The sequence below is a fragment of the Anabrus simplex genome, chromosome 2 (genome assembly GCF_040414725.1).
Source record: "Anabrus simplex isolate iqAnaSimp1 chromosome 2, ASM4041472v1, whole genome shotgun sequence".
Lineage (NCBI taxonomy): Eukaryota > Metazoa > Arthropoda > Insecta > Orthoptera > Tettigoniidae > Anabrus > Anabrus simplex.
The window spans coordinates 864468578-864488665 of NC_090266.1; the positions used below are offsets into that span (position 1 = coordinate 864468578).

A 20088-nucleotide genomic window follows, 5' to 3' on the forward strand; every position below is an offset into this window, starting at 1 on the left:
GACGGTCAAGCTGTCTAAGGTCCCCTTCGCTAGGCCCCAGATGTCCTTTCTTGGTCATATTGTTTCCCCTAGTGGAGTGTCGGTTGACCAACCTCGCACTAAGGCCATACATCAGTTCCGGCCCCGTTCGGACGTTAAAGGCGTCGCTCTGTTTGTCGGGATGATCATCTTCTTTCGTAAGTTCATCACTAATTTTGTTAGTCGTGCTGCCCCCTTAACTCGCTTCGTCGTAAGAGAGTTAAGTTTGAATGGGATTGTTCCCAGCAGACGGCCTTTGAGGATTTGAAGATGGCTATTTCCAACGCTCCGGTGTTGGCTATGCCAGATTTTAGTAAGCCTTTGGTGATTCAGACCAACTCCTCCTCGTCCGCTGTTGCGGCGGTTTTGTTGCAGGACTCGGAGTTGGGTGGCGCCAATCGCCTATGCTCCTAGGATACTGTTCCCACTCGAGTCGAAGTATTCGGTCTATGAGCTTGAGGGTTTAGCGGTTTTACTCACCCTAGAGAATTTCAGGATGTATTTGGAAATGTTAAGTTCCAGCTTGAAACTGATTATCAGGTGCTTAGTTGGGTCCTTGGTAAGCCTAGAAGGACTTGTCGTTTAGCCAGGTAGGCTATTCGCATCCCCGCCTTCCAATTCGACGTGCGCCATACTCGAGGGATGGAAAACGTTATCGCCGATTCCATAAGTCGAATGATCTCTGGCCGCGATGAGAGTTGCTCTGATTCCGCTGATTCTGAACCTGTTGAAAGGGTCAATCGCAACCTTCGTTCGGCCCTTATTGCCTTTCACCATAAGAATGATTCGAGATGGGATTCCTCCCTTCCTTGGCTCGCCTTCAATTTCAACTCGGCGGTCCATGAAGCTCATAAATTCTCTCTGGTTTCTTTGATGTTTCCCTTTGACCCAAAGTCTCCCTTTTCTAACTTATGGAACATTACCGAGTTATTTCTGGAGAAAATTGATCCTCCTAACATTAGGGAGATTTGGAAGAAGGTCAAACATAACCTTAAGGTATCGTATGAGCAGAAGCGGGTCCGGTACGATCAAGGCCGCCGACCCACCGATTTGGTTGTTGGTGATAAGGTATTTCTTAAAAATTGTGTACCATCTGGGAAATAAACTCCCCGTTTCAAGAGCCCCTGTACTATCCTTCATTTCCCCACCCCTGTCATCTTGCTGGTCAGTGACCCGGACACCGAGAGAGTTTTGAGAATCCAACTTTCCCAGGTTAAACCTGCTTAACTCTCGGCTTTCGCGCTTCCTTTCCTTTCGCCCTTATTTCTATTCGATCTCTCTTGTTGGGTTTTCTTTTCTCTTTTCATGGGTAGTAGTATTACTGGTGTAAATTTTCGTTTTGAGCTTGTTTGGAAATTTTGATTAGTGCTCTTTGTACATCCTCCTGCAATCCCCCTTTACCCCTCCTACCTTGCCACCATGGCGTTGGTTCTACCCTTCCGTCCCCTCACTGATTCAACGCCTCGTTATCATCTGTTTCCTGTCTACGTTTGGTTGGTCGACTTGGTGTTGGCTTTCTGATTTATTTTGCAGTTCCTGGAAGATTTCCGCCTCCGTCCTGAGCTTCGTGGGAGGGCCCCCCGCTGGAGCTGCTTTTCGGCTGTTCTAGTCTCCTAGAGCCGAGTCTCATCGGCTTGTTTCTGCAAATGGCCAGTCAGCGGTTGTCTACCGCCTGATTCGTCGGCTGGGAACTATTGTGTTTGGTGATATTTCTTCCCACTCGCTGGCCGAGGCTTACCATCATGTTGATATGCCGGCCGTTGCCAACCAGTTTTGTCTATGTTATCTTATTGGACCTCGTCATTCATCGTTTCGCCTTTCATCGCGTCGTTCCGGGAGACGTCTTATCGTGCATTCACTCCTTATGCATCTCGACATTCTATCAACATAATATTCTCTCAAGTGTATCAAGATTTATTCATCTTGTGTATCTAGAAAGATGTGTGTTAAACCTAAAAGGAAGAAGAAAAAAGAAAAATGCTTTTCCCTTCCTCCGGCACAGGAGATGTTTATATTCCCATTGGTAAGAGCTTTCCGGTGGAGATTTGTGGCGTGTATTTACTTCTTCCCCTGGTTATCTCCCGCCTCTTGGAGCGGTCTGTTGATATCCATATTTTGGTGCCATATTCAGTTTATTTAAGACATGTAATTTAGCTATGTTTGACGCCCGGCGCTCCTCGCCTTGTGGAGCGCTGGTCGTGAAGAGAGCTTTGACTTGACTTGGGAACAGCGAGGTGGCTGGTTGCTAGCGTTTTGTACGAGCGGGCCGGACCTGCTCGGGTCTCGATCTTTCCGTACGCCCATGGAGGTAAGTCGTTCAAAGAGATGGGTTTTCACTAAGCTAGGGGATGACGGGAGGATTTTAAATACTTCCTGGTGAAGTGGATTGTATTATCTTTTGAATTACTTCACATTAATCGTTACCTTTGATACTTAAAAGGAAAAATGTACAGCAATTTTTCCCTTTGCTATTTGTTTTACGTCGCACCGTCACGGATATATCTTATGGCGACGATGGGATAGGAAAGGCCTAGGAAGTGGAAGGAAGCAGCCGTGGCCTTGGTTAAGGTACAGCCCCAGCATTTGCTTGGTGTGAAAATGGGAAACCGCGGAAAACCATCTTCAGGGCTGTCGACAGTGGGGCTCGAACCCACTATCTCCCGATTACTGGATACTGGCAGCACTTAAGCGACTGCAGCTATCGAGCACGGTACAGTAATTGTAATACGGCCCTCTTACTGCTGATCTGGCCTTTCGCCAAGTGGGTCATATGTACTCTGTAATCTTATATGGTCACAGTTTCGCGACATCTGGGTGTTAAAATGAATTTGTGTATAAAACTACTATCCTGTTTATTGATGTAAATATCGCTATGTGTTGGGTCTAGCTTGCCCTAGCTCTCAGATTGTTAAAACTCTAGCGTTATTCTGGGCTTATCTTGGCCGAAATTGAAATTTTGTATGGTTTGGGCCTTCTTGGGGCCAAGGTTATTGATTTCACTAATCATTACGGGATCATGCTTTGTGTTATGAATCATATGCAAGTAAGGATATTTTTATGAATTGAATTGTAACCTTGTCCACAATCAACTGGTGGTGGATCATGTTACTGATATGTTAGAGGTGCGCCTCATGAAATGCAAATTATTATTATTAACAACTTCAATGTAAAGTTTTATGCTGGTTTCGCTTGGGCACAAGCCCTTGGTTTATGTAACCTTTTCTTACTCCCGAAGGCTGTTGAAGGTTTTGTAGAACGTTCTGTCCACCAAAATTGTATATCCGATAAAGAGAAAGAAAACCCAAGAAGGGATTCAGAGTTTAAATAAATATGTTATGTCTCTTTGTATATGTGCTCTCATCGACCAGGTACGGAGCCGTACGCTTTTCTTCCTCGTCCAGTTGGATAGCGGGGCATAAGGTGGTACCTGATGGTGCAATTACCCACACTGCCAATGTGAAAAGTAACTTTCTTTGTCTACTAAATTTCAGAAGAACGATGTCCATATTAAAATTATTGTGTTCAACAGTTGTTGCTGAAGAAAGACAAATACTTCATTACCTTAGAAGGTCATACTGACTGGATTACTGCCACATATTACAGTACCTTCTATTTCACTTAAGAGAACATGGACCTTAGCCCAGACTTTATGCAAAATATCTATGAGATTATCTCCATTCTTTACCTAACCAGCATCATAGATGTTCAATAAATATTGCACACTTTTCTGAAATGCTATAAATCTTATAAAATCTTATAAAAATTTCCAAAAGGAGAACTTACAGATAGGAGCATGAAATGTCATACATTAAAAGTTTTTATAAAATGTGCAAATCTGGGATCAGCACTATGTCATTTTGTGATGAGTATCTTTAGTTCATGTATGAATTGACAGATGGCAGGACATGTGGTGCACCCATACTGGCTTCCAGTTACAGAAAATAGCAGACACGGACAGGTTGACGCATGAACAGAAGGTGAAAACAGTGTTGTTTAATGAAGAAAGAAAAGTGTAGCCCCAACGTATCTATGTTTTCTTGTTCATTTTGGAATGCATTGAGATTCCTGCTGGCAAACAGTGTATAGACTGACCAGCTGATTTGTAACGAAAGGCAGTGTCATGGAGAGAAAGTGGGCCCGTGTCAAAACAGTCTGCTCACCAGGGAACATTTCTTCTATGAGAGCAGCTATGAATTAGAGTCACTCTAAATCCACAATAACTGCCTGTGCTCTGTTAGGCATCTCTCGTTGGTCAATTTGGAGAATACTGCAGTGTGACATTGACATTTTCCTGTACAAAAAGACAACAGCTCACAAACTAACAGCGCTTGACAAGGAACAGTTAATAATATGTACTGCATGGGCTAGTTCAGAAGGTGATCCCATGCTGCACAGCACATGGTTTACTGATGCGGCATACGAGTATGTGAATAAACAGAATATTATACTTTGGGAAAGAGAACCACCTAATACAGTATTGTGCTCAAGGTTAAATGACATTGTGTGAATGTATGTGTCTGAGCTGCAATTTCCAGCCATGGAATTATTGGGCCAATCTTTTTCAATGATATAGTCAACAGTGCAAGTTACATAAGCATTTGGTAAAACAATTTCCATTCATAACTCTTGGCAAGAGGACTATCAATAGAGACTTAATGGTTTATGCAAGACAGTGCTTCTCTGCATACAGCAAATGTTGTTCTGGACTTGCTGCATGAACAATTTTGGACCCCATGTGATGCCCTCTTAATATCCTGAAATTTTTCATTGCAGCTCAACGTTACCACCAAATAGCCCTGCTACAAATCCTTGTGACTTCTTCCTGTGGTGATATTTAAAGAAGACACCCTGCCGACAGCTACCAGAAAATGTCCTACAAATGCAAGTGGCCATTATGAATTTTACCGAGGACTGAATGAGGATGTGTGTTGTAGAGTGGTCACAAACATGATGGTTCATCTCAGAGTGGTTTCATGCCAAGAAGGTGGAATATTGAACACGTCCAGCGTACTGTCTAGTCATGCACATTTAAGTGAGTATTTTAATACCATGTTTGTATATTAAGTATTCTATAAACTATTTCCGGTGTGTGACATTTCGTACACCACTCTGAACTTGAACACAGGGACTACAAGATTAGATCAACAAATGATATACTGAGTACTGTACACTGAGAAACCCAGCAAAGATTCCTGTAACATAATGCCATAATTTGAGCAGTGGAAGTATGAATTTCCTTGTTCATCTTGTATGAAATCACTTACTTGGGTCATGATATTTGAGGAGATAAATATCTAATCCTTTCAAATAATACTTCAGATACACAAACGACGTAAAAGCTGTATGTGCTGTCTTGATTAATACATACCTATTCCAGTAGTACTTCAGTTTACTAGACTCTTTCTTATCTTCAGACTTTCTCTCAGCACTTCTCACAGCCTCATTACACTCTCTTGCAACCTGCAAATAATGTAAATAATATAGAGAGGAAATGAACATCATGGACAGACAGGATTTGGACAATAAATAAGGCTGGACAAGCAAAACATACGGAGAAATAGCAACATACCTATGCAAGGATGCAGTAGATATAGTACATCAGCACAATACATAATTACAACGTATCTTACTGTAGCATCTTCAATAACAGTTAACAAGGGAGTCCAGTTTAAAGTGATGCTATAACCTTGCTGAAATGTCAGTATTTAACGTGTCACTCTGCAAAAATACACACAGTATAACCAAAGTATTGTAACAGTATAAGGAAGTAGAAATTAAAGAAATTTTATTTGGAATGAGTGTCAGAGGAGAGATGTGTTCCTCGCAATGTCCAGGAACCCACCATCCTCCCCCCAGAAGTACATTTACTTTTATAACCTAATGAAGAGCATTGCACACTATTTTTCATTGCTGCATTAACAACTTGCATTCCTATTGGCCGATGTCCAGCTCCATGACTAAATTGTCTTTGGTCCAGAGGCTCCCGGGTTTGATTCCAGGCCGGGTCGGCGATTTTAACCTTCATTGGTTAATTGCGATTGCTCGGGGCCTGGATGTGTGTGCCATTTTCATAATTACAATTCGTCACAGGTAGGGTCCCAGCCTCATACACGCGCAGGTCGCCTATACGGGGTCAGTTCGAAAGACCTGCACCTGGCCTCTTCAGAGGCCACACTCCATTATTATTATTATTATTATTATTATTATTATTATTATTATTATTATTATTATTATTGGTCAATATAAAGTGGCACGCGACGTCATTCCCATCAAACTTGATAGTTAGATTCCATTACCAACCACGGCAGAATAGAAGCACAGAAACCGGGCGAGTTGGCCGTGCGCGTAGAGGCGCGCGGCTGTGAGCTTGCATCCGGGAGATCGTGGGTTCCAATCCCACTGTCGGCAGCCCTGAAGATGGTTTTCCGTGGTATCCCATTTTCACATCAGGCAAATGCTGGGGCTGTACCTTAACTAAGGCCACGGCCACTTCCTTCACATTCCTAGGCCTTTCCTATCCCATCGTCGCCATAAGACCTATCTGAGTCGGTGCGACGTAAAGCCCGTAGCAAAAAAAAGCACAGAAGTAAACAAACTACAGTCATTCCACGTGTTCGTGTATGTGTTGAAATTTGGGTAAAAAGGGAGAGAGTACTGATAAAAGACCAATGGTCTTGTCCAGGCCCTACCCTAACCAGCCCAGAACAATGGTGTTTCCACAGGGAACTAGAGGCCTAAGGCTGCTTTGTGGCTCTAATCTGCCCCTTTTGTCCCCATATCACTGGTCTTCTCCAGGCCCTACCCTCAAATATCCAGACCAATGGTCTTCTCCAGGCCCTACCCTAACATATCCAGACCAATGGTCTTGTCCAGCCCCTATCCTAAATAGTACAGACCACTGTTCTTTCCTAAGTAGGTCCAGGCTTCACGGCTCCAACCTGTGGGCTTAGTTCCTAAGTAGTCAGATTGGTAGCCTTGTGCAACGCCAGATTACGTCCTGCGCAAGAAGGCAGCGAGAAGTAAACACACTAACGTCGTTCCACGCATACGTGATTATGTTGAAAGTTGGGTAACCAGGGCTACAGTAACGATTGTCATTCTATTTAATCCATGCATGTCACTGTCTAGATAAATTGCACATTTTCTCTACATTTTCCTTAACCTTCCAAGTGCAAAAAGCTTTTCTCTAAATGCCGGGCCATTTACTAAGGCACTGCACAAAGATTTTGAAAGAAAATTAAATCAATCTTAGAAAGAGAAACGTTTGACATGCAGTATGCTATTTTACTCAGATAACCAAGAAAATGAAAATCCACAGCCTGTTTCCAGTTTCGAATGGGTCAGGAATGGAATAAATGAAGCCCCATCTGACGGCGAGGGTAGGTACTATGCCAGCTGCCAAAGACTGTTGCACCCTTCTGGGGCAATATGAAGCCCCATCTGGCGGCGAGGGTAGGTACTATGCCAGCTGCGAAAGCCTGTTGCACCCTTCTGGGGCAATGATTAATGACTCATAGATGAAATGAAATGATATTGGAGAGTGTTACTGGAATTAAAGTCGACAGGAAAAACCGGAGTCCCTGGAGAAAAGCCTGTCCCGCCTCCACTTCGTCCAGCACAAATCTCAATGGTGTGTTTGAGATTTGAACCATGGAACCTAGATGTGAGGGGCCAGCATGAAACCACCTGAGCCATGGAGGATCTTACTTAGAAAAACGTATTTTCAGCAGCCCCTTCCAATATAGTTTGCTGCAGCCCAATTAACGTGCACATGGTTAAAGGGGTGCTATTCCCCTGCAGGCATACTTTATAGTACATTTTTTTATTTCGTGTGGCTATTTCTAGCCGAGTGCAGCCCTTGTAAGGCAGACCCTCCGATGAGGGTGGGCGACATCTGCCATGTGTAGGTAACTGCGTGTTATTGTGGTGGAGGATAGTGTTATGTGTGGTGTGCGAGTTGCAGGGATGTTGGGGACAGCACAAACATCCAGGACGCGAGCCATTGGAATTAACCAATGAAGGTTAAAATCCCCGACGCGGCCGGGAATCGAACCCGGGACCCTATGAACCGAAGGCTAGTACGCTGACTATTCAGCCAACGAGTCGGACTTTATGGTACTAATGCTCAGTGAGCACATTTTGCACATGATTCTGAACCCTAGCAAAATATTATATCATCCGTTCGCAAAACATGACGCCTTGAAATCGTGTAAAGTCCTTTTACCATGTAACTATGATAATGTGCCGTGCCTCGTGACCGGGTGCAACGAAAGGTGAATCAATGCATAAAACTAGGTAACAGTGCAGTAATTAATGTCTTAAACACCAAACCGGATGGCGTATGTTCTCTTCTCTCGTCGTACTACCAGCATGTTTCCCAAAGCGTAGTGTAGAGGATGTGGATAGGCGTTCGCCTAGCAATCGACGGAATGTGCCAGCGGCGGTTCAAATCCTGCATCGTTCAAATATTTTTGCATCAGTATGATGTTTGAATACGTAAACACTGGCCCACATTTGCCACATTCAAACAGTAGAATGACGCTGTTATTCATCTTGTGCCCTGCTTAGGGCCTGAATGTACTGTAATCTCTGCTGTCATTCGGTATGTTTTCCACAGAGGAATACGTTGACATGCTCCTCATTTATGGAGAAGCAAAACAAAACGCGTGTGAGGCACTACGTCTGTACCAGGAATGGTATCCTAACAGGCGATATCCGGCTGCCACGACATTCGACCGTGATGAAAGACGCCTAAGGACAACAGGCGTGATTTCCAACTAGCCACCAGTCCGCGATAGGCCCGTTACATCGGATGAAACAGAAGGGGCCATTCTGGAGGCAGCTCGTAATAATCCACACATCAGTACAAGGGCGAACACCAGCCAGCCGTCTGCCTGGCGAATACTGCATGAACATAAATTTCACCCATACCATCTTTAGCTACACCAGGAGCTCCATGGGCAGGATTTTCAAGGTCAAATGGAGTTCTGTTGGTGGCTATTAGGCAGGCTGGACAATGATGCAGCATTCGTATGGCATATCTTGTTCTCGGACGAATCGGGCTTCCACAATAATGGGAACGTCAATCGCAACAACCTGCACTATTGGAGTCCGGACAATCCTCACTGGGTGCGACAGGTGGCCCATCAAGTACGATGGGGAGTGAATGTTTGCTGTGGAAACTTGGGGGAACGCCTTATTGAACCTTATGTCCTTGATGGCCATTGGACAGGCCCAATCTACCTGCATTTTCTGCATCAGGAACTTCCACTGCTGCTGGAGGATGTGCCCTTGCACGATCGTTCGACAATGTGGTTGCAACAGGATGGAGCTCCACCTCATTTGACTTTGCCCGTTCGGAACCATCTGAATGAGGAACTACCAGGTAAATGGATAGGACGAGGAGGCCCCGTTTCATGGCTCGCCAGATCACCAGATTTAACTCCTTTTGACTTCTTCTTGTGGGGATATTTGAAGAACGTCGTTTACACTCAAGTGCCGGAAAACCCCGACCAGCTCTGGCAACGCATCACAGACGCCTGCCGAGCAATTACACCTGGAATGCTTCAGCGCGCTGGACGATCTATTGGACCCGGGCCCGAATGTGCATAAACCAAAACGGTCATCACAGTGAGCATTTGCTGCGATAAAACATTGTCAGGGCAGTTGTGTTCCTATTATTTCCGGTCTGTATGTGTCCGGCTGTATAACTGTATTTGTATTTGTATTTTTTTGTAAATTGGAAAGAAATAACCTTTTTTGTTTTGTAACAATGCTTGGACCTTTATTAATTTGAACTGGTGGGCATAACAATGCACAAAATGAGCCGCTGGACACTTCTTCTTGAATTTTGTTTACACACCTCCATACTTATGATTCATGACATTTGACCCATCATAATACTGAGCAATTGAAGAAATTAACGAAACAATTTCATTTAAAAATTTTGAACTGAATTTGTTGGTCAGAATTTCCCTCCGAAGCGAATGAGCCACTTTACGTAGCATATACATTGAAAACAATGCACAGGACAATCATTACAGGGAAAGAAAGGGAGGAAATTATAGTAAAATCTGAAGTTTGAAAACTGAATAACATACACTTAAACATTATAAACTTAAAGTACGTAAAATATGTATGAGTATTACAAACAATGATATTGGTTAACTTGGTAGAAATAAGGAACTTTGCTGATGATTAACAAGGAATTAGTGCAATTATCTGATATGCTCTCTAAAGGAAGGAATCAATTTCTAAGGGAATGAAATTTCTAAGATAAAAAAATAATTAGATAGATAAATGTCTTTATTGGTGTATTTACAGCCGTTGGGACTTCTCTTACACTAAACCAAAGGCTTATGGAAAATGAGATGGAATGGTGAACATACTATCCAAATGAAGTCTTCATTAATTAATACATTTTGTTGTATTCATCCAGGAAGCAGGTTGATCAGTATTTTTTGAGAGTTAAGATGTTGGCAGAATTGATAAATCGGTGAAGATTAAAAGTATTAAAATGCTGTGATGCTGTGCAGATGATCTATTGTATCTTAAAGTACGGTGTATGGGAATGTAAAGTGTAGGTTTTGTGTATTGGTTATTTCTGTTATGGATGGTGTTCATTAATCGGTATAGGTTATAGTGAAAACAAAGGATCTTAGTATACAATATTTTGTGAGTAAGTAGCGCAATTGAGAGTCGCCTACTTTCTCAAATTTTTAAGTGTAGTATTTGTACTTAATAAGGTGTAATATTTTTGTCATGCCTGACATCCAAGATATAATGAACACAGACATTCTGAACTCTCTGCGATTTTATATTCAATGTACCAGATAAATCACTGTACACAGCTGACCCACAGTCGATGACTGGAAACATTAGAGCTTCAAAGTGACTTGCGCATATTGGGAGGAATAGCTGTTGTGTACTCCGACCAAGACAAAGTTCTGTCGAAAATTATTCATACGTTGTTCACTGTATTACTGTAGGGGATGTCAGTGTCTAGCAATTTTACTGGTGGGAGAGAACTGAAATCCAGAAATCCACCTTGTTTCGTAGTTTTTTATAGCCTTTAGATATGAGCTGGGTCTTAGCTATATTTAACTGAAGATTATGATTTTGGGTCCACTGAATAACATGAACGATGTCTTCATTGAAATATTCCATACGCTGATGTGCTGTACTGGGACTAAAATGAATGTATGCCTAAAGATCGTCTACATACATATCACCGTTCCAGTGCAAAACCACTGTAAGTGCAATTTTTTAAAATCTTTTTGCACCGGTCAGTGTATTTTAGTGTGACCAATGTGAAAGTGCGAAAATTTCTAAAAATATATTTTTGGACCTTGAAGTAAGATCACTTTTTTACATTGGAGTACATTTTAAAGATGTTCAGTATAAAACGGTGTCATCTGCAGATGCATTGATTTTACACTGGAAATGGAAGATTATAATATCTGCAACTTTAGATGTTTTGCACGGGTGTTGTTTAGAATCTGGCATGCATTTTTATGTTATCTGTGTTAATGCAAGTAGAGATTTTCTTTTTTTTCCCACTCATTCACATCACTGTTGTTCTAAGCCTCATTCAGTATGGTAGTGAGTGTATTATGGTGATGTGATTGAAACTGGATTATATAAATATGAAGAAAATATATCGCAGCCATGGTGATATGATGTTAAATTTGGTTAAAAAGTTATGCATTCTTTAGTTTCTGCTAAAGCTAGTTTTATCGTTTCCAAATCTGAATGTCATTACCAATGGTTACAATGATTATTTTCTTTTCATTGTTTAGGCGTAGAATTATATTTAGACTACCTAATATTTTATTAAATATAGAAGAAAATCATTGAGCATATTGATCGAATGTATTTGTTTCCATTAGGCCAAACTTTCAGAAAACACACCATCCATTATGCGAAGGTTTGAAGAAAAAGAACTCTCCACGAAATGACACGGACTCAAATATAGTTGAGCTTTTTCCTGTTATGGAGTACAGAGGACATGAAAATTCGACATAACAAGCAACGTTTTCTTACCATACTGATGTACTGAACCATTCTGTTCATTACTTAATTGGCGATATTTAACGCAGTTGTAATATTGCGCAACATGACGCCAAATATGAGGACGCGATGCAGTATAGAACGCGGGAGTTTGGAGGTGGCTCCCTAGGCAGGGTGTGACCATGCATGAGTGAAACAGAAGATGTGTTGGAGAAGAAAAAAGAGATACGAATTTTGTTTTGGGAAGTACCATGCCACCCTAACAATATTTAAAGCGGGAATAGTCAGGTTAGCCATGTCACGGGAATCGAGTGATATTTCCTCTACCTGAGGGTTTTCCAGGATAATAAAATGATGAAAATTATCTCCAGAATTTTAGTACGCTGATGATATGTTTAACGCCATTAATAAGTAACGAGTTTGATAACTTCGCATTAATCCGACCACCGTCGGAAGCTGTTTAGTGGCTGCATACCAAACTCAAGAGTGTTTGGAAGGAGTTTTCCCCGCGTGGCTTCACTTTTTGCTCCCAATAAGAGATGAGAGATGTGGAAGGAGGCAGCTCATTCGACGGTAAGATTGCTGCTGGTGCGTGTCGCGAGTCTGTCTGTGTTATCGCGCCATAAACCATTGTCTAACACAAAGACTAAGATTACTGATGGAGTTTTGCGATAATTTCATTTGAACTGTAGATATGTGAGTAATAGTTTTCTAGTGAGATTAGATTTGATTCGCTATAGTGTGGTCATGAGCGTCTAATTATTCGATTTAAAACTTTGCCTATGGCGTAGACTTCGTCATAGATGTGGTACGGGTCAGCTTGTAGTAAAATTTAGACCGTCAGTAGACCGTAACCTGCGAACTGAAATCATTTCTATGTATCAGAAGAAGGCACGTGTGTAGTTGAGCCAGAATAATCAGTTTAAGTCAACGAATAAGCTACGAACTCATGTAGAAATAAGCCTAGACACACCCCAGTGCGGGTTTCATTTTTCACGTTATATTGAATGACGTCGTAAAGTCTGTACGTTTCAAACTTGCCAAGTGTATGCAGGAAGGGGCGTCTGTATAACGACTGTGCTGTGCGGGTTATTAACGAAACATCTCATTCCAGGAAGTGTCATAACGAGTTCGAGGCCGAGTGCAAGAAATCTTCAAGCTGGTCTTTGGGAAGACACCTTCAGAATGGAGCCACCTACGCTGATGGGAACAAGAGGATAGACCCAAAACGACATCGTCACCATGATGGGCTGAAGGGGCAAAGCCGAGCCCTGAAGGAGGGGGTAGAAGGTCACCGAATATGAGATAAGTTAACCAATCTTGTAAACATGTGGTAGGGTTAGCGACAATTACGCAGAAATTTAGTAATTAAGTATGTATATATTAGTAGTTCAGCCCTCTTGGCAATTAGAAGACGACTTGATCATAGCCCATCAGGCCATTTATCAAGATGGCTTTAAAATCATTAATGATTTTTGATGCACAGAATTTATTATGTAGGTAATAGTAGGGTGCGTTATATTATTGCATGGGTGAGAAGATAGCTAGAAGTTACTTAAGATGGTTTATTTTAGTGTTAGATCAGAATATTCCCTAGTGTTTCGTCTTCAGGTTAAATGTTGTAAGTAAGGATCATTTTGGAAAGCTTATCACTCTCTCTTATCAGGAAGGATATAAATATCTGTGTAACGTAGTACTGGCATGCTGCCTGGGCATGATTCATTTGCATGTTTTCATTTGATGAAATTCTGTTGAAAAATTAAAACCACGTTGTAAGCAATGTCATCAAAATCTCTGACCAGGTTTCACACTGGAGGGTCTGGAGTGTGTCAGGTTACGCCATATGTATAGTGTGTCGTGATTTGATGAGAAACAGTGCGGTATAGTACTGTGAATGAAATGAATTAGACCCGAGGTTGTCTGCTAAAAGAGCCAGTTATGTAGAATGAGAATTGGTTCCTTACTTGTCGTAAGAAGTTGTGTCAGGGCTCATATGTTTGTCGAGAGAATACGAAATGAGAGCCCCTTTGTGATGTCGAGTCCTGAAACGCAGTGGAAACAAAGTCAATGTTAGCCTTGTTTACGAATTTTGTGTGTGTTGGGGGGGACCTTCACCGGCTAGACAGCCAGGTCATTGGCACAAATACTTCACTCCAGGAAGTGTCGGCCATTTTTAAAAGCCGTGGGCTGTAAAGGATTCTTTCTTTCAGGCCGAGAGTTATTTGTGACAAGGATTTTTCTCCTCTTCTTTTTCCACTTGCTTATTCAAATTGGTGTGTATTTGTATAGGTGATATCTTTGTGTACTAGTGGATTCGATCTTGATTATTAGATTGTCTAGTAAGTATGAAGTTTACCCGGAGGATGTGTGTTCACATCCCTATGATTTTTATGTGAAATCGGGCAACATGTAGCTTCAGTATTTGGTTTCATTTTAGTTGTCCTTTATAGCGTTCAGTGTTTCTGTTTATATGTAAATATCTCCCCAAATGTGAGGGAAACTTAATAGTAAATTTATTTCTGCGAAACGTCTCTAATCCTAGCACCATGTTTTTATATTGTAGGTCCAATGGTGTTGTTCATCGAAAGACTTTTTAATGGGTTCATTCATCCATCCGTCAGCACGGCGCCATCGTTTTATTTTTATACTTGTAAATTATAAATGTAAGCCGTTTATGGCATTTTATCTTTGCACCACGAATGTGGTATATTATAAAGAAGTATTGTTAAAGATTTATGAATTGACTATGTTTTGTCAATTATATAGCTAAATAATCACTGAGTTCCTCATTTCCAAAATTAAAATTATCAGTGTAGTATCCGCGTCCAATTATACTCTCATCACAAGAACCCGAAACACCCATTCGCCGGTTGCAGCATTCAGGTGTAATTTATTTTAAGGAATGGTAAGGAGGTAAGTTATGTAACCCACTAGTGTTTCACGTATTTGATCCATGGATGTATGCCCTATAGGGTATAGTACCAAATCCTTCAAGTTATTCAACAGAGCTGCTGTCTTCATCACAACATACGCATGGGTTTAATGATTCCGTGAGTAGGCTAACAACATTTTTTTATAAAATAGAAGTAAGCCACTGTAGGACCATATGTGATTTTTTTTGCTAGTTGTTTTTGATCGCACCGACACAGATAGGTCTTACGGCGACGATGGGACAGGAAACAGCTAGGAGTGGGAAGGAAGCGGCCGTGGCCTTAATTAAGGTACAGCCCCAGCATTTGCCTGGTGTGAAAATGGGAAACCACGGAAAACCATTTTCAGGGCTGCCGACAGTGGGGTTCGAACCTACTATCTCCCGAATACTGGATACTGGCCGCACATGTGATTTTTTAATGTTCATAATAATTCACATATAATTCTTGCATTTTTCAGATAAATTTCGTGGAACCGGAAGACTACTCAAATGATTATTCACTTAATTCAAGATAAAGCATTACTGATGCTACAGATCACATGAACTACCTACATGAAACAAGTTCAGAAGGGGAAGAAGAAGAAGAGGATGAACCAGATGTAGATGGCGATTATAACAACTATATTCCTGAGAAGAGTACTTCAGAAGAGGAGGAAGATAACTATTATGATAACAAACCAGTCAAGAGGAATATGCAAGAAGAACTACCCTCAACTAACAATGAACTCAAAAACTCTAATATTTCAGCATTCATTATGAATGAAAGTTGCAGAAACGAAACATCAGCCATTTCCGTTATATCGGGGAGTGGCAATTTAGCAAGCTACTGTGAAGGATCAGGCTCAAAAACATCACCTCAGAAACACAGATGCCCGAAGAAATTCCTTCGTCAAGGACATCTATAGGCTCAAACCATAAGAAAACTTCAAGTAAATATGAGACAGAAACAACTTGTTTCACTCTATGCATAAAATCTAATATCGAAGGCGCATCACCCATTGTTTGTTACTTTGGAAGCAGAAAACGAATGGTGCTGTGACTATTGGAGCAAATGACATGGTCATGATGATCTTGTGAACTACACGCATTTTTCAACATTCATGCCACCTTCAGACTCAGTGTCCCTGTTTTCAAAAACTATTGATTGTGTCAAATTATAAATGTGTGTAAAATGTTCAAATACAGCAGTAAACGAGAACAAAATGAAACTGAAATGTTGGAATTTATTACTTGCCTAAATCATTTTCATAGATAAGTCAGTGCAAGACCATAACATCTGCATTTTAGCCCTTCTTGTGAGCCTTTATAATAAAATTTATCATTTTAAGTAAAATATATTACACTATGCAATCAACCAAACCATATCCAAAATTCAAAATTTTCCATAGAATTTCAGACTGTGAAAAGGCTAATGAAAAGCAGAAAACTACAAATCCCTTTTTCTCGATAAAATTATTTTTGCAGTTATCGTAGTCTTGCACTGGCATGGCGAAATGGTAAAGACTACTCTTAAAAACCGTGAGTATATCATTGATGTATATCGAAAAGCATAGTGGACCAAGCACTGAACGTTTGGGTATGCCAGTATTCTCTACATGACAACCTGAAGCCATACCACCAAAGTAAACAACTTTGTGAGAAAATGGGACAAGTATGATTCAAACCACAGGGTGCAACGTAGTACTGATAAATGAGATTGTATTACCAAGTTCTTTGTAAATTTTACTCGATTTTTGTAATCACTGAAATAACATCACATACCCTCTCAGCACGTGACGTTTCATTTCGTTTCCTGCTCCCTTTATGGGTGCTTACATTTTTTAGTCAGGCGGTGTATATTGACCTGGTGATTGGCTAACAACACTACATTTCAGAGTGCCCCTTACGTAAACTGTAACGCCACCAACTCTTTTGTTTAACCTGTCATTGCAGAAATGGTTTCAGAAATGTTTCACTAACTGCTATTATATCAGAAGAACTGTTTTCAAAAGTATGACAAACTTCGCAAATATGAGAGAAGACGATTAGTGATAATAATAATAATAATAACTTCGTGTGGCTATTCCTAGCCGAGTGAAGCCCTTGTAAGGCAGACCCTCCGATGAGGGTGGGGGCATCTGCCATGTGAAGGTAACTGCGTGTTATTGTGGTGGTGGATAGTGTTATGTGTCGTGTGTCGTGTGTGAGTTGCAAGGATGTTGGGGACAGCACAAACACCCAGCCCCCGGGCCATTGGAATTAACCACTGAAGGTTAAAATCCCCGACCCGGCCAGGAACCGAACCCGGGACCCTCTGAACCGAAGGCCAGTACGCTGACCATTCAGTCAACGAGTCGGACTACGATTAGTGATTAAGAATAGGGTTGGTTATCTTGAGATATTTTGCACTTTTCAAACTAATATCTGACGGTATTTCGAATAAACCACGTTGACTGGCAGACATAGTGATTATTTCAAGTTATAACAAGTACAATATAACAGGATAAATAGTTTCTGAACACCTTTTGTGGATAATAAATGAGTTCAAAATATTACTGGAAACGAAATATAATATAATGAATAAATGATTAGTAATTAAATATCATCACGTTAATGTAAGATTATGTGAAAAGGTTTACAGAAATAATGTGAGATAATTTTAAATACAGTGAAACCTAGGAATGCGAGTAACTTGGTCTGCGAGTGTTTTGCAAGACGAGCAAACATTTTTAATAAATTGTAACTTGATAAGCGAGTGATATTCCGCAATACGAGCGTAACGTGTGCCTACGTTTTTCCCTCCCCTGTTCGTTTGTTGAATGGATGAACGAGGTCTTTGGTCCTGTAGTGAAGAAATACATTTCAGAAAATAATCTGCCGCTTAAAGTCTTGCTGGTTATGGACAATGCTCCTGCTCATTCTCCAGGCCTTGAGGCCTTGAGGACAACTTACTGGAGCAATTCAAGTTCGTTAAGGTTAAGTTTCTTCCTCCCAACACTATTCCACTACTCCAGCCTATGGATCAGCAAGTCACTTCGAACTTCAAGAAGCTATACACCAAAGCACTATTTCAGCGATGCTTCAAAGTGACCGAAGAAACAAACCATACCATCTGAGAGTTTGGAAGAAATCATTTCCCCATCGTGAACTGCCTGAAGTTCATCGATAAATCCTGGGATGGAGTCACCAAGAGAACTCTCACTTCCGCTTGGGGAAAGTTGTGGCCTGACTGTGTTCTTGGACGTTACTTTGAGATGATTGTTGGTGACAATGAGCCGCCCATTGTCGATGAAATTGTGTCCTTAGGGAAGACTATGGGGCTGGAGGTGAATGACGTGAAAATTCGAGAGCTGGTGGAAGGACATACCCAGGAACTGACCACCAAATAACTGATGGACCTGCATCGCGAACAACGGGAGGAGGTTATGAAGATCTCATCTGGGGAAGAGGAGGAGGAAAAGTCAATGGAAACTCTCACTTTAACTGAGATTCAGGAGAAGTGAAAAATATGGGAAACGGTGCAAAATTTTGTAGAAAAACACCACCCGAATAAGGCCGTTGCAGTGCGAGCGATGAATCAGTTCAATGACAATGCAATGTCACATTTTTGTGAAATCCTCAAAAACAGGCAAAAGCTACAGTCATTGGACAGGTTCCTCGTTAAAGCTGCACGAAAAGTAAACAATTCCAGTGAGCCAACAGATAGCAGTGATTCCGTTAGTGAAATTCGTGCTACTCAGTAACTCTTCATGTCATCTCTCGTCTCCCTCACACCAACAATGACTCCATTGTACGGAAAAGTGCACTTTAATATGTTTTACGTTATATTTTGTTTTAGAAATGGTATGCGAATAAATTTTGTGTTGTGGACGAATCATCCGCGTTTCAATTGTTTCTCATGGGAAAACTTGCTTTGATATACAAGCGCTTTGAATTACAAGCATGTTGCCGGAACGAATTATGCTCGCAATCCAAGGTTCCACTGTAAATGGTTATAATTAAATTGATAGAGTAAAATTGAATTAAAATTATGACTAATTAATTACAGCATGGGCCTACAAGGGGGTTTTTAAGCATCGATTTCTTTTTAAAAAATTATTTACAATTTCCTTTACGTCAGACCAATGCAGGTAGGTTTTATAGCGATAATGGGACAGGAAAGGGTTAGGAGTTGGAAGCAATCGGACGTGGTCTTAATTAAGCTACAGCCCCAGCATTTCCCTGATGTGAAAATGTAAAAAAATGGAAAACCATCTTCAGGGCTGCCGATAGTGGGGTTCAAACCCACTGTATTCCGAATACCCATAGATCATTCCATGTTAAGGAAACAGTATTGCTCCTATGACAACAGGGTTGCCATATCAAACAATTCTGCTCAACGGCATCACGGGAAAACGGTGGCACATAAACTTGTGAAAACCCTTCCATCTTGAACTTGGGTACAGCTGTGAGCTTGCATGAATAAAAGACAGCTGATGACTTATATTGAGTTTTATATATACAGTATATATAAGTCCCGGTCTAGAAAGCCGAAAATAATGGCCGAGAGGATACGTCATGCTGACCGCACGACGCCTCGTAATCTGTAGTCCTTCGGGCTGAGCAATGGTCGCTTGGTAGGCCAAGGCTCTTCAAGGGCTGTAGTACCATGGAGTTAGGTTCATATATAGAAGTATTCTACAAAACTTGAAAAAAAAAAAACAAAGCTTGTAGTTTTATTTGACTGTTGATATGATTATAACCATAAGACCTTTCGTTTTATGTTGAATTCAAACCACAGGGACATGTCTTTCCATTTCAAACATCCCGTCTGCATTGTTTGATATTGGAACCGCAGCTAGCTTGATGAGGAGTCTGACTATTCCATACTGATATTATGACTTCCTTATTAAACTTGAACTCGACACCATGGCCCCATGACAGGGCATATTTAACTCAGTTCCAGATTTGTCTTTCCCACAGGCTTGTTTAGCTCATGATTGTACCGAAATTAAGTAAAGTAGGGCCCAAATTTTGTCCCCTTAGCAGATGTGGACCTGTAGAAATTCCAGAGGATTATAGAGAAGGTTAAACATTGGTATATATATTACCGAATATGTTTTCCACTTGAGGGCAAATTACAGTGAAACTCTTCTAACATACTGTAGCCA

At 41.1% G+C, this 20088-nt stretch overlaps 1 protein-coding gene across 1 annotated transcript in view; it reads right to left on the reverse strand.

Annotated features, from left to right (window-relative positions):
- LOC136863719 (uncharacterized) overlaps positions 1-20088 on the reverse strand; it is a 464789-nt gene that overhangs the window by 29374 nt on the left and 415327 nt on the right. The window contains exon 12 of the mRNA XM_067140077.2: positions 5387-5478. Coding sequence (XP_066996178.2) covers positions 5387-5478 — 92 coding nt within the window. The remainder of the gene's footprint in view (positions 1-5386; positions 5479-20088) is intronic.